This window comes from Monodon monoceros, unplaced genomic scaffold (assembly GCF_005190385.1).
Source record: "Monodon monoceros isolate NGI ecotype Baffin Bay Population unplaced genomic scaffold, NGI_Narwhal_1 Super_Scaffold_18, whole genome shotgun sequence".
NCBI classification, from domain to species: Eukaryota; Metazoa; Chordata; class Mammalia; order Artiodactyla; family Monodontidae; genus Monodon; species Monodon monoceros.
Genome location: NW_021703774.1, coordinates 73437189 through 73453273, shown reverse-complemented (window position 1 = coordinate 73453273; position 16085 = coordinate 73437189). Strand labels below are relative to the sequence as shown.

The 16085-nt window shown below is 37.5% G+C and overlaps 1 protein-coding gene across 5 annotated transcripts in view; it reads left to right on the top strand.

The window, feature by feature from the left end:
* RPRD2 (regulation of nuclear pre-mRNA domain containing 2) overlaps positions 1–16085 on the top strand; it is an 84042-nt gene that overhangs the window by 49397 nt on the left and 18560 nt on the right. For 3 of the 5 annotated variants that reach the window (XM_029227366.1, XM_029227368.1, XM_029227369.1), the window contains exons 3-7: positions 5255–5355; positions 6212–6289; positions 7565–7617; positions 8212–8338; positions 10021–10196. In XM_029227366.1, the coding sequence (XP_029083199.1) occupies positions 5255–5355; positions 6212–6289; positions 7565–7617; positions 8212–8338; positions 10021–10196 (535 nt within the window). The remainder of the gene's footprint in view (positions 1–5254; positions 5356–6211; positions 6290–7564; positions 7618–8211; positions 8339–10020; positions 10197–16085) is intronic. The other 2 variants (XM_029227367.1, XM_029227370.1) reach the window with 1 other exon arrangement.

The window sequence follows — 16085 nt, the reverse complement described above, 5'->3', positions numbered from 1 at the left end:
CCAGATATTCAAATAGGTCATACAGCTCAATATCAAAAAAACAAACCCAATCAAAAAATGGGCAGAAGACCTAAACAGACTTTTCTCTAAAGAAGACATCCAGATGCCCAACAGGCACATGAAAAGATGCTCAGCATCACTAATTATTAGAGAAATGCAAATCAGAACTACAATGAGGAATCATCTCACCAGTCAGAATGGCCATCATCAAAAAGTCTACAAATAATAAATGCTGGAGAGGGTGTGGAGAAAAGGGAATCCGCCTATAGTATTGGTGGAACTGTAAATTGGTGCAGCCACTGTGGAGAACAGTATGGAAGTTCCTTAAAAAAACTAAAAATAGAGTTACCGTATGATCCAGCAATCCCACTCCTGGACATGTATCCAGAAAAGATGAAAACTAATTCAAAAAGATACATGTGCCCCAGTGTTCATAGCAGCACTGTTTGTAATAGCCAAGATGTGGAAGCAACCTAAGTGTCCATCGACAGATGAATGGGTAAAGAAGATGTAGTGTGTGTGTGTGTGTGTGTGTGTGTGTGTGTGTGTACACACACACACACATACAATGAAATACTACTCAACCATAAAAAAGAATGAAATAATGCTGTTTGCAGCAACATGGATGGATCCTAGAGATTATCATACTACATGAAGTGAGTTAGAGAAAGACAAATACGTGATATCACTTACATATGGAATCTTTTAAAATGATACAAATGAACTTATTTACAAAACAAAAACAGACTCACAGACATAGAAAACAAACTTCTGGTTACCAAAGGGGAAAGGGTAGGTGGATAAATTAGGAACTTGACATTAACAGATACACACTACTATATATAAAATAGATAAACAACAAGGTCCTACTGTATAGCACAGGGAACTATATTCAATACCTTGTAATAACCTATAATGGAAAAGAATGGGAAAAAGAATATATATGTGTATAACCAAATCACTTTGCTGTACATCAGAAACTAACACAACATTGTATGGGGCTTCCCTGGTGGCTCAGTGGTTAAGAACCTGCCTGCCAGTGCAGGGGACATGGGTTCAAGTCCTGGTCCGGGAAGATCCCACATGCTGTGGAGCAACTGGGCCCATGTGCCACAACTACTGAGCCTGTACTCTAGAGCCTGTGAGCCACAACTACTGAGCCCGTGTGCCACAACTACTGAAGCCCATGCTCTGCAACAACAGAAGCCACCACAATGAGAAGCTCATGCACTGCAGTGAAGAGTAGCCCCCGCTCACCGCAACTAGAGAAAGCCGGTGCACAGCAACGAAGACCCAATGCAGCCAAAAATAAATATAAATAAAATAAATAAATTTAAGAAAAAAAGAAACTAACACAACATTATAAATCAACTATATGTCAATTAAAAAAAAAAAGGAAAAATATGTTAGCAAGCTGAATCATAAAAGGATCATACACCATGATCCAGTGTGATATATTCCAAGGATGCAAGGGTGGTTCAACATCTGTAAATCAACATGATACATTAACAAAAAGAAGGATTAAAAAACATATGATCGGGTTTCCCTGGTGGTGGCGCAGTGGTTGAGAGTCTGCCTGCTGATGCAGGGGACGCGGGTTCGTGCCCTGGTCCGGGAAGATCCCACATGCCGCGGAGCGGCTGGGCCCGTGAGCCATGGCCGCTGAGCCTGCGCGTCTGGAGCCTGTGCTCCGCAACGGGAGACGCCACAGCAGTGCGAGGCCTGCGTACCGCAAAAGAAACAAAAAATATATGATCATCTCGATAGAGGCAGAAAAAGCATTTGACAAAATTCAACGCCCAGTTATAATTAAAAACCCTCAATAAAGTGGGTACAGGGACTTTCCTGCTGGCGCAGTGGTTAAGAATCTGCCTGCCAATGCAGGGGACACGGGTTTGATCCCTGGTCCGGGAAGATCCAACATGCTGCGGAGCAACAAGCCCCTGCACCACAACTACTGAGCCTGTGCTCTAGAGCCCACGAGCCACAACTACTGAGCCCATGCACCACAACTGCGGAAGACCACGCACCTGGAGCCCATGCTCTGCAACAAGAGAAGCCACTGCAATGAGATGCCCACGCACCACAACGAAGAGTAGCCCCTGCTCGCTGCAGCTAGAGAAAGCCCACGCGCAGCAACGAAGACCCAACGCAACCAAAAATTAAAAAATAAATTTATTTATTAAAAAAAAAATAGAGTGGGTACAGAAGGAACGTTCCTCAACATAATATAGGCAGTATATGACAAACCCACAGCTAACATAATACTCAGTGGTGAAGAAAGCTGTCCTTCTAAGAATAGGAACAAGGCAATGATGTATACTCTTGCCATTCTTATTCAATATAGTACTGGAAATTCTAGCCAGAGCAATTAGGCAGGAAAAAGAAATAAAAGGCATTGGAACAGAAGAAGTATAACTGTCACTATTTGCAGATGACATGATTTTATATATAGAAAATCCTAAAGACTTCACCAAAAACCTGTTAGAATCAGGGACTTCCCTGATGGTGCAATGGTTAAGAATCCGCCTTCCAGTGCAGGGGACACGGGTTCGAGCCCTGGTCCGGGAAGATCCCACATGCGGTGGAACAACTAAGCCCATGCACCACAAGTACTGAGCCTGCACTGTAGAGCCTGCGAGCCACAACTACTGAGCCCGCGTGCCTAGAGCCCATGCTCCACAACAAGAGAAGCCACTGCAATGAGAAGCCCGCACACCACAGCGAATAGTAGCCCCTGTTCACCATTACTAGAGAAAGCTTGCGTGTGGCAATGAAGACCCAGCACAGCCAAAACTAAATAATTAATTTAAAAATTGTTTTAAAAACCTTTTGGAATCAATAAACAAATACAGTAAAATTTCAGAATATGAAATCAGTGTACAGAAATTGGTTTCATTTCTGTATGATAACAATGAGCTAGCAGAAAAAGAAATTAAGAAAACAAAACAATCCCATTTACAATTGCAACAAAAAAGAATGAAATACCTGGAATAAATTTAACCAAGGAGGTGAAAGACCAGTACGTTGAAAACTACAAGACATTGTTGAAAGAAATTGAAGAAGACACAAATAAATGGAAAGATATTCCACGCTCATGGATTGAAAGAATTAACGTCAGAATGTTCATATTACCTAAAACAATCTGCAGATTCAATGCAATTCCAATCAAAATCTGAAGGACGTTTTTCACCAAAATAGAACAAAAATTCTAAAATTTGTATGGAACCACAAAAGACCCTGAATAGCCAAAGTAATCCTGAGAAAAAAGAACAAATCAGTAGGTATCACACACCCTGATATCAAATGATATTACAAAGCCATAGTAACCAAAACAGCATGGTATTAACAGAAAAACAAATACCTTGATCAGTGGAACAAAATTGAAAGCCCAGAGATAAGCCTATGCATTTATGGACAACTAATTTACAACAGAGGAGCAAAGAGCATACAATGGAGGAAGGATGGTCTCTTCAGTAAATGGTAGTGGGAAAAACAAGACAGCAACATACAAAACAAACCCCAAAACTAGGCCACTGTCTCACAACAGACACAAAAATTAACTCAAAATGGATTAAAGACTTGATGTAAGACCTGAAACTATAAAACTCCTAGAAGAAATCGTAGGCTGTAAGGTCTTTGACATTGGTCTTAGCATTACTTTTCTGGATATGTCTCCTCAGGCAAGGGAAACAAGGAAAAATAAACAAATGGGACTACATCAAACTAAAAAGTTTCTGCACAGCAAAGGAAACCATCAATAAAACAAAAAGACAGCCTACTGAATAGGAGAAGGTATTTGCAAATCAAATAGCTGATAATGGGGTTAATATCCAAAGTATAAGAACTCATACAACTCAACAACAGCAAAACCAGTAACCTGTTTAAAAAATGAGCAGAGGGGCTTCCCTGGTGGCGCAGTGGTTGAGAGTCTGCCTGCCGATGCAGGGGACGCAGGTTCGTGCCTTGGTCCGGGAGGATCCCATGTGCGGCGGAGCGGCTGTGACCGTGAGCCATGGCCGCTGGGCCTGCGCGTCCGGAGCCTGTTGCTCCGCAGCGGGAGGGGCCACAACAGTGAGAGAGGCCCGTGTACCGCAAAAAAAAAAAAAAAAAAAAAAAAAATGAGCAGAGATGCTGAATAGACATTTTTCCAGAGAAGACATACAAATGGCCAACAGGCATGTGAAAAAATGTTGAACATCACTAATTATTAGAGAAATACAAATCAAAACCACAGTGAGATATCACCTCACACCCATTAGAATGGCTGTTATCAAAAAGGCAAGAAGTAACAAGTGTTGGAGAGGATGTGGAAAAAATGGAAACCTCATACACTGCTGGTGGGAGTGTAAATCTGTGCAGCCACTATGGAAAACAGTATGGAGATTCCTCAAAAAATTAAGAATAGAACTACCACATGTCCAGATATCCTATTTCTGAGTATTTATCCAAAGAATATGAAAATACTAATTTGAAAAGATATATGCACCCCTCTGTTCATTGCAGCATTATTTACAATAGCCAAGATAGGAAAACAACCTAAGGTGCCCATCGATGGATGAATGGATAAAGAAGGTGTGAGATATATATATATATATATATACACACACACAGTGGAATACCATTCAGCCATTAAAAAAAAAAAAGACGAAATCTTGCCATCTGTGACAACACAGATGGACCTTGAGGGTATTATGCTAAATGAAGTTAAGTCAGGTGAAGAAAGATGTACCTTATGTTTTCACTCATACATGGAATATATTTTAAAAATTAAAAATAAAATAACTGAACAAACCAAACCAAACACACACATGGATACAGAGGACCGAGTAGTGGTTACCAGCGTGGCAGGGTAGTGGAGGGAGTGTGAAATGGATGAATGGAGTCAACTATATGGTGATGGATGGAAACTTAAACTTTTGATCATGAGCATGCTCATGAGTGTATAATCATTAGTGTATACAGAAGTAGAAATATAATGTACTCATGAAACTTATATTATGAACCAATATTACCCTCAGTAAATTTTTTAAAAGTTCAATGTGTTATCCATAGCCTTATCTATATCAGTAGTAAAAAGTGTTGAATAAGAGTTTTTAAGATTTTAGCCCTAGACACCAGGAAAAAATGTTTTAAAATAAACATGAGAAGACATTTGGAAAATAATTTTGTTGACAACTTTATTTTCAGATTTCTAGTTTGAGATGTAAGTTAACATTTTTATATGTCTGTCTCACTTTTTCTTTCTTCTCAGGGATCCATCTGTCTCTAAGTCTATAGAACGAATCTTTAAAATCTGGGAAGATAGAAATGTATACCCAGAAGAAATGATTATGGCGTTAAGAGAAGCTTTGAGTAAGTATTTTTTCTCTCCTAAAAGAAAGATTGAGTCGTTCAGTCTTTAAGATTATATATATATATTTTATAGATTTGGTCCTTTTGCTTAATAACGAAAAATAAACTTTTGGATCTGGCCCTGTTTGTTTAAAATTAAATAATTGTAAAAATCGGTTTGCATTAAAATTTAAGTAGAATTGGTTTGGGGAGGGTTGAATTTCGTTTTTATTGACTAAAGAAAGTAAAGCATATTAAGTGATGTTGACCATCTAATTATTTTCCTGCATTTGCTTTACTTTAGTTGAGTGCTTTAAACTGTTCATCTTTTGTGTTTAATAATTACTGCCCTGTCCTCTTACTTATGGGACAATTTTTGGACAGGGTTTCAGTTTTCAGTAAGCTGTTGGGTAGTAAGCATGTATTGGCATTCTTCGGTCTCTCTTTTGGTTTAGATTTGCAGTAAGTTGTGTACTGGTGTTATTTAAATTACTTAGTTCCTATGTATTAGATACATGTAATTAAGTCATTGACTAGCAGTAGGTGATATCTGATACCATGACCATAATTTGACTAGAAATTTGCTTTAAAAATAGCATCTTCTAAGAAGCTGTTAAATTCTTCATTTGAATGTGTTACCTGGTGTTTTTAAGCTTCTACCCTATTCTCAAAATTTGTTATTTCATTGATGTAAAATCATGTTTATTTATCAGCTTCTTAGATCTGGTGGGTGTTTTTATCTTTTTATAAAAATGAAAGAAAAGGAAAGAAAGAAACAACACACAGTCTCGGATTGCCTTTTTCATGCTTCAACTGAAGTGGACAGACAGAACAGCTTCCCATAACGCCAGATTGCAAAAACTGAAATGTTTTCCAGGTACCACTTTCAAAACTCAGAAGCAGCTGAAAGAAAATCTGAACAAACAACCGAATAAGCAGTGGAAGAAATCACAAAGTAAGGAACAAAATCTCAACTAATATAAATTACCTCCTCTTTTTGGAGCAGAAGAAAATGTAGACCATTTGACATCGTACCTGGCATAAACCATGGGCAAGCCTGTGTTTTCCAGGCCTGGGAGGCTCCCAGTGACTTGCACTAAACAAGCCATCATGGAGTTACTTCTTTAAAAAAATAAAAATAGAACTACTTTTAAACAAAGGAAATGCAGAAAAAGGGTTTAAATGAGTGAAGATTCAAGAGTAGTTGGGGGATTGAAAGAAGAAAAAAATACGTGATAGTGCCCAGGCTACCTTTCAGGTTCAAAGATATGTGAAGTTAGAGGCAGCTGGCATTAAACAACAGAGCTGAAGAGGAGACTAGGCATTAAGAAGCCTTTCTGTGGGAGCCATGAAATCCTTCAGATTTGGGGATATACTCTACCAGATTAGACATGGGCCTCAAATCCTGGCCAGAAGCTCATTCTCTAACAGGAGCTCCTGCTGTGTTTATCATGTTTACCCAGCATGAGATCAAGGGAGTGGAATACTGCATGTGATAGGCTGCTGTGGGCCAAACTGAGGAATATTGAGAAAGACTTGAAGGTGTGGAGGGAACAAGGTAAAAGACAGTGAGAATTGGGAGGTGAAACAAGACACTTGGGATGGTTTTGCTCCAGCAAGCATGTGATATTCATCATGATTAAGGGAATCCTCTCACATCCTTTTGGTCGTAAGTTGCATGCTTAGGAACAACAAGAGTCATCATTTCAGCCAAAGTTCAACCACAGTGGTATTGTACTTAGAACTTTCCCTGCCTATTTTTGCTATGAATTGAGTCAGCAGAAAAAGAAATCCAGAATTAAATACATAGGAATAGAGTTGATGCTTCTAAGTAAATTTTCTTCAGCCAGTGCGCAGGATTAATTGGATGTCCTGCTCCTGAACACTCTTAATTTGAGGTGTTAAGATCCTCTTACACTCAGACTAGGCAAAAAGGTACTTCATGTATCTCAGTATCTCCAAATCAATAATTCTAGGACTTCAGACTTACAGGGTATGTTGGAGGTAAGTAGGTTAGACCTATCTAAATAGTGTATTTTTATATTTACCATGCTTGGGAGTGTTCAAATTTCATATTCCACTATTCTAGGAATTATACCATGATTTAAATGTGCATGTTCGACATATATTCAAAGAGTACACCCTTAACTATAAAACTGGAAATTTTCCTGAATATTAGTCAACATTTTGTGTCTATATTCTTAAATGACCTTTTGTTTAATTCCAACAGCATCCACGAATCCAAAAGCTGCTCTCAAGTCTAAGATAGTTGCTGAATTTCGAGTAAGTTACAGAATATGTTCAACATGCCTAAATATTATTCACCCCTTTTGTGTTAGCTTTCTGTATAGTCCATCCTGAAAGATTTATTTTTATTCAGTTATACATCAGTTATATTTTAAACATGTTCAGACTGTCTAAAACTTAAGAGTTTTATCTGTATCTCTAAAGGACGAAGTAAGCTTCTTCTGAAATATCTATTACCAGCTGAATTTTGTGTTGAATCCCAACAAGGGATTCATCTTTCTGTAAAACTGTATTAAATTAAAATTTGCTTAAAGTTAACATAATAAGACCGTTTATCTAGTTAAAATTTAAAGAAGATATAAGTGGACCTTTGTCTGTTTCAATCTTAACTCTGTATCCATAAATTAGCTTTGAATAAATAAGGAAAAGTTTCTTTTAAAGTATGTAACTGAAAATATGGTTTTGACATGAGAATTGATGTTGATATTTGATATCCCTGATTATGAGGAAATATGAAGGGTTTTTGCCTCTCGTGGCTTTGTTAGGTTTTATTCATGTTTTACTTCAGTGTGGAAAGGTAGAATAAGTGGATGATTTCATAAATTAAATATGACCCTGGTCTGTGTTCAGTCTCAGGCCCTCATTGAAGAGCTGTTGCTATACAAGCGCTCAGAAGATCAGATAGAATTGAAAGAAAAACAGCTGTCAACTATGAGGGTGGATGTGTGCAGCACAGAAACTCTCAAATGCTTAAAAGGTAATACCTACATCCCTTTAAATAGAATAAGTCAAATTTTCTTTCTAGATATGTCATCTTCAAGTGATCAGACTGACTTCTTGCATAAAGACCTCACATTATAGAGAATAGTTGTGGTACCTCTTTCCCAGGTGGTGATTTCATGCATGTCAATTTCATAAGTAAATTCCTAGCCTTCAAATTGTACACCTTAAACAATGTTATATGCCAATTATATCTCAATAAAGCTGGAGAAGAAGTAAATTTAAAAAAAATTTTTTAAATAAGTAAATTCTGTCCTTTTCCCCACTTCTAGTCCTTTCTTGATGTATTGGATTATGATAGGGGTATTTCACATGAGTGATTAACTGGTTTGGCTGTGCTCTTCAATAAGGTCACTGTAGGGAATTCCCTGGTGGTCCAGTGGTTAGGATGTGGCACTTTCACTGCTCTGGGCCTGGGTTCGATCCCTGGTCAGGGAACTAAGATCCTGCAAGCCACATGGTGCAGCCAAAAAAATAATAAATAAATAAGGTCACTGTAATGCCTCATAAAATCTAGTGACTTGCTCTCTTTTCCTTACATTGTAGATTATAAATAATAATCATTAATTTATTAGAATGTAAATCTCATGAAAGTAGAAATTATCCTTATTTGTTCTTGCTGTATCCTAGTGCCTAGAGCAATACCTGGCACATAATAGGCATTCGATAAATATTTTTGAAATAATGAGTAAATGACTACCAGCTATTTGTTTTGGCACCTATTTTGTTCTTGTACCATGCTTTAAATTTAACATATGTTATCTAATTTAGTCCTCACAACAACTCAGAAGCATGTTAAAAACCTCTGTTTTGGACATGAGAAATCTGAGGCTTCATAAGGAGATAAGAAGCTTGCCCAAGTTACACAGCTGATAAAATGCAAAGCCTAAATTTATATCCACACCTAAGGCCATATTCCAACATCACTGGGAAAAAAGTACTTAGGAGAGTAAGAAACAGTTTACAATGTCATACAGTGTTACTATTGTTGAAAAAGAATTCATGGTACTCTTGTAATATCAAATTACCAGAGATCTTCAGATAGGAAAGAATAATCTTTAAGCCTGATACACAAAGAAGTCACTTTATCTTTCTTCTTCTTTTTTTTTTTTGCGGTATGCGGGCCTCTCACCACTGTGGCCTCTCCCGTTGCGGAGCACAGGCTCCGGACGCACAGGCCTAGCGGCCATGGCTCACGGGCCTATCCGCTGTGTGGCATGTGGTATCTTCCCGGACCGGGGCACGAACCTGTGTCCCCTGCATCGGCAGGTGGACTCTCAACCACTGCGCCACCAGGGAAGCCCTATCTTTACTTTTCTGAACCTCTGTTTTTTCATCTAAGAGATATATCTTATTATAGTCTATAGTATAAAAGTTAATGGTATAAGTGTACAGAATTGAGCCTCGTTCCATTATTCCTAAGTAGCAGTGTGACATCAAATTTGTGAATAAAAGCAGTCAACAAACTTTCATTTAGTTGAACTTTCTTTCTTTACCTTAATTACAAGTGCCTTCATCATGCACTCTTGCTTCACTACAGCAGGATCACACAAACCATTTAAATAATCTGTTTTGTGATTTTTGTGATTTAGAGAAGCTTCTTTAAGGTGTAACTATGAGACTAAGAATATTACAGAATACTTCCTCTTGTTATTTTAGATAAGACAGGTGGGAAGAAATTCTCCAAAGAATTTGAAGAGGCAAGTGCCAAGCTGGAGGAATTTGTGAATGGACTAGATAAGCAGGTGAAAAATGGGCCCTCACTAACAGAAGCACTTGAAAATGCTGGAATTTTCTATGAAGCACAGTACAAAGAAGTAAAAGTGGTGGCCAATGTAAGTAATGATTAAAGCTGTCTTACATCAATTGCTTACCATATATCTGTGACTGTTTATATGTGTTATCTAACTCTATTAGGATAAGTATTATTATCTCTAGTTCACAGATGAAGAAGTTACTTTTATTTTTATAAATTTATTTATAAATTTGTTTATTATTTGGCTGTGTTGGGTCTTCGTTGCTGTGCGCGGACTCTCTCTAGTTGCGGCTAGCAGGGGCTACTCTTCGTTGCAGTGCGGGGGCTTCTCATTGCAGTGGCTTCTCTTGTTGCGGAGCACGGGCTCTAGGCGTGTGGGCTTCAGTAGTTGCAGCAGCACATGGGCTTGGTAGTTGTGGCTCACGGGCTCTAGAGTGCAGGCTTAGTAGTTGTGGCACACGGGCTTAGTTGCTCCGCATCATATGGGATCTTCCGAGGCCAGGGCTTGAACCCATGTCTCCTGCATTGGCAGGAGGATTCTTAACCACTGCACTACCAGGGAAGTCCCAAAGAAGTTACTTTTGAAGAGGGTTAGTAACCTTGTACAAGGTAGTATTATAGCTAGCAAGTGAAGGTGTCTGAATTAAGACCTAGGTCTTTTTGATGCTAAAGCTCGTGAATACCCTGACCATTAAGCTTTGCTAAAGCCTTATGTCTTAGTGTTTCAGTGGGAGTGTGCCAAGTTACTGTTACGGGATATAAAATTGGGCAGAAGTATGTATATATATTTTTTTAAACCCAGGATACTAGATGGAAACATTGTTTCTGAATTTCATCAACTCAATTAAGGAACCTCTTTCTCCCCACCTCAACTGGAAGAGGGGTTGATAATTAGACATTTGTCTAATGCCCCCTGAAAGAAACTGTTTTGTACTTTATTTTAATTTTTTTTTAGTTTTAATCACTATATATGGTTATAAAAGTATATAATACTTTAAGTACTTTTTTTTTTTGGCTGTACCACTCAGTTTGTGGGATCTTGGCTACACCACCCAGTTTGTGGGATCTTAACTCCCCAACCAGGGATTGAACCTGCGCCCTCGTCAGTGAAAGCAGGGAGTCCTAACCACTGGACCTCTAGGGAATTCCCAGTATATAGTACTTTTTTGCTTTTTAATAAATTTATTTATTTATTTTTGGCTGTGTTGGGTCTTCGTTGCTACGCATGGGCTTTCTCTAGTTGAGGCAAGCGGAGGCTACTCTTCGTTGCAGTGTGTGGGCTTCTCACTGCGGTGGCTTCTCTTGCAGCATGGGCTCTGGGTGCACGGGCTTCAGTAGTTGTGGCGCACAGGCTTAGTTGCTCTGCGGCATGTGGGATCTTCCGGGACCAGGGCTCGAACCTGTGTCCCCTGCATTGGCAGATGGATTCTTAACCACTGCACCACCAGGGAAGTCCCCAAGGTATTCACACTTTTAATTTCTGATTTCAACTCCACTACTCACTCCACTTTTTTATACTCATCATTTCCTGGATCAAAACTTCTCAGGGATTCTGCAAGACAGGTCAGCTCCTTTCCCAGGTATAACTCCCTTTCTGCATACTCCTAACCTCATTTTTCTCTACCCTGCCTCATTACTTCTTACTCTTACAAAACCTTTTCCTTGTTACTGGTTTATACCTTTGTGTTCCTTTACTATTCACTTTGTAGGAGTCCCAGGAGGGAGAGACACTGAACAGGAGTGATTAGTTTACCATTTTTACTCAAAAGACCATTTTATAATTTTTGAGAAGTGAACCATCGTTACTTATTTATGAAATTATATAAAATCATTTAGTCTGCTTTGGAGGATCCTTAGCAAATGGCTGGGAGAAGTTTGTTCAGCAAGCATTCATTGAGCACACATAATTGCAATTCTGTGTAATAAATGCTATAATGAAGGTAACTATAGGGTGCTAAGAGAACAGATTGAATAGGTACTTTAGCTAATTTGGGAGTGGGAATGGAGGATATGGAGAAAATTTTTCCCAGAGGAGCTAAACTCTGAAGTTGCAGTAATTAGCTAAATGAAAGACCATATTCTCTGAAGAGCATTTTCAAAGCATGGGAATGAAAGAGAGCATGGCAAAATTGGTGGACCTGAAAGTAGTTTCTTATAGCTAGGCATTTATGAGGAAGTGATAAATAAAACTGGAGAGGGAGTCAAGAACATGGTCCTGAAAGGCCTATATTTATTCTAAGGTCTTTGAATTTTACCCTGAAAGCAATGGAAGGCAGTTGTAGGATTTTAATTTTGCCGATGATGTGATCAAGTCTGCATTTTGGAATCAAGATAGCAGAATGGAGAATAGGAGACTATTAAAGGTAGGGAGACAAGTTAGTAGGTTATTGAAATAATCCAGGTTGGCTTTTGTGGAAACAGTTAAACCTTAAAGCAATATTCTCAAAAAGATTTTGACCACAGTCCATATGAAAGAAAAATCTTACATGGAAACTAAGAACCATACACGCATGCACATATACAGCAAAAGTTTCACAAAATAAAACTTACTCTTGTTATATGCAGTACACTGGGAGATATTCTTTCTTCTATATTATTTCATTTCCTATACTTTTTCTGATTTTTTAAGATGAATATTTAGATAATTGATTTTCAGCTTTTTAAAACTATGTATATTTAATACAGTAAACTTCCCTCTAAGCTGCATCTCACAAGCTTTTTGTTTGTTTGTTTTTGGCCGTGCCAGGTCTTAGTTGTGGCATGCGGGATCTTCGTTGTGGTATGTGGGATCTTTTAGTTGCGGCATGCACGATCTTTAGTTGCGGCATGCAAACTCTTAGTTGAGGCATGTGGGATCTAGTTCCCTGTTCAGGGATCGAACCCGGGCCCCCTGCTTTGGGAGCTCAGAGTCTAAGCCACTGTACCACCAGGGAAGTCCCACATCTCACAAGTTTTTATACTTAAATGTGTCTTTTACAAACAGCATATAGTTGGATCTTGGTTTTGTTTTATGCTTATTGTTTTTTAATCAAATCTGGCACTCTTATTGCCTTAAATTAAATTATCTTAATTTAATATTACTATCTTAATATTGTTATAATAAAACCTTAAATTAATATTTTGTTACTTCATGTATAATGTAAGAACCTTAACAGTAGTAGGATTCCCTTCCCCCAGGTCTTTATGCTATTGTTAACTATTTTACTTATGTATATTTTATGTAGTATAATTTTTATTATTTTTCTTAAACAGTGAGTAGACTTTTAAAGAAATTAAGGGGGAAATAGTCTTTTATATTTACTATTTCTGGTGTTTTTCATTCCTTTTTGCAGATCCATGTTTCCCTCCGGGATCATTTTCCTTCAGCCTAAAGTCTTTAACATTTCTTATAGTGCAGGACTGTTGGTGATGAATTTCTCAGTTTTTGTTTATCTTACAGTGTCTTTATTTTACCTTCATTTTTGAGAAGTGTTTTCACTGGATAAAGAATTATAAGTTGGCAGTTTTTTTCTTTCGTTACCTGAAAATGTTTCCTTACCTGTCGTCCCTTGAGAAGTCAGCTGTGCCTAGGTTTCTTCTTTGTACTTATCCTGCTACAAAGGGATAAAAGGGGTTCACTGACCTTTTTGGATCTGTGGTTTGATATTGTTCATCAGTTTTAGAACCTATTCGACAGTTATCTTTTAAAATATTCCTTCTTTTTCATTCTCTCTCTTTTCCTTCTGGGACTCCAGTTATACGTCCCATGTGTTCTTAGATTTCTGTCTGTTCTGTTCATTCTTTTTTCTCTCTGGACTTATTTTTGGCTACTTTATATTTACTTGTCTTCAAATATTCTTTGTTCTACTAAGCCCAGTCTGCTGTATTTTTCAGTTCTAGAATTTTCATTTCGTTCTTTCTTAGAGCTCCTTTTCTTTGTTGAGATTTCCCATCTATTCATCCGTTCTTCATCTTTTCCTAAAAATTCTTTAACGTAGTATTTGTAATCACTGTCTTAAAGACCTTATATGTTAATTCCAGTATCTGGGTCATTTCTAGGTATACTCCTATTGACTTTTTTCTGTGATGTGTGTGTGTGTGTACACTTTAATCATACCTATATATACTATCTGTTTGCTTGTCTAAGAATTTATTTTATAGGAGACCTTCTGGGTGATACTTGTGGAAACTGTGAATTGTATCATTTTACCTTTAAAAAGTGTTGAGGTTTTTTTCTGGCAATCAGTTAAATTATCAGTGGATCACTGTGATGTGAAGGCTTGGTTTTAGGTTTGTTTGGACATAACCCTTAGTCCTGGGACATGATCCTTACTCCTAATCAATGGCCTTTGTGGGGTTTTAATAGGAAGTGAAGGTGTTTACTAAGCCTCTCTAAATTGACAGTGCATAAACTCTAAACTCTTTGCCTGGCACTGGGCAGCTGCTGAAATCACTGCTTAGGTCTTTAACTTCATAACTTCCTTGGAGATAGCATCAAAGGAACTATTTCCACCATTCAGATTTATATGTTTATATGTTTTTATTGTTATATATTTTAATTATACACATACATATTCTATAGTTGTTTTATGTAGTCAGTATTTATTGTTATTAGCCTTTTTATTTTACTGCATTTGATTTGCTATTAATATTTTCTCTTTATCTTTGGTTTTCAGTAGTTATACAGTGATGTGCCTAGGTGTAGTGTTCTTCGTATTCATCTGGTTTAGGGTTTGCAGAACTTTTTGAGTCTGTGGTGTATTAATTTACTAGGGCTGCTATAACAAAGTACCTGCCTGAGAGTGGGTAGCTCAAACTACATTAATTTATTGTCTCATACTGTAAGGCTGTAAGTCCAAAATCAAGGTGTTATTAGCAGGGTTGATTCTTTCTGAGGGCTGTGAGGGAAGATTCTGTTCCTGGCTTCTCCTGTTTAACTTGTAGATGGCTGTTTCTTCCCTATGTCTCTTCACATTGCCTTCCCTCTGTTTCCAAATTTTCACTTTTTTGTTAAGGATACCAGTTATATTGGATTAGGGCCCATCCTAATGACCTTGTTTTAACTTGATTACCTCTGTAAAAACTCTGTCTCCAAATAAGGTCACATTCTGAGGTATACAGTTAGGACTGTCAGTGTATGATTTGAGGGGCACAATTCAACCCATAATGAGTAGCTTAATGTTTCTTATAAATTTTGGGATGTTTTCTTGCCAAGTATTGTTTCTATTCCGTTATATCTCTTCTCCTCCTGGAGCTCTGTTAATTTGTATACTAGATCTCGTCAGTGTTCCAAATGTCTTTTTATGTTAGTTTCTGTATTTTCTATCCTTTTCTCCTCGGTGCTTCCCTTCTAGATATTTTCTATTAACCAGTCTTCTAATTCATTAATTTTCTCTTCTGCTGAATCTTATCTATTGTTTAACCCATCAGTTAATTTAGTTGGCTTATTTTTCAGTTCTAGAATTGCCATTTGATTTTTCTTCAGAAATAATTCGATTTTTCTGGTAAAATTCTGTCAGTCTATTTTCATTTTTTCCTCTCTCATTTTTTTTCAGTCTTCTTTGTTTTATTTTGTAACACTCTCAAACTTAAAGAAATAACTTAAGTATATTATGAAGACCTTTTTGTGGGGGGGAGTCATTTGAAAATAAGTATAACTGATTCACTTTGCTGTACAGCAGAAACGAACACAACATTGTAAAGCAGCTATACTCCAATAAAAATTAATAAAAAAAGAATGAAGATAAGTAAATATATACATAAATAAAAATAAACACACACCCCCAAAAAAAGAAAAAAAGTTGCTGACACCCCATTACCCACAAATATTTTCATGAGTATTTTCCTCCAAGACAATTATTTTCTCCTTCATAACCATAAGGTGTAGCTGTTTAATCATGAAATTAATTGATACATTTCATGCATTATTATCTAATCCTCAGCCCCTATTCAAATTGACCACTTTTTATAACAAAAGCTCCTGTCCAGA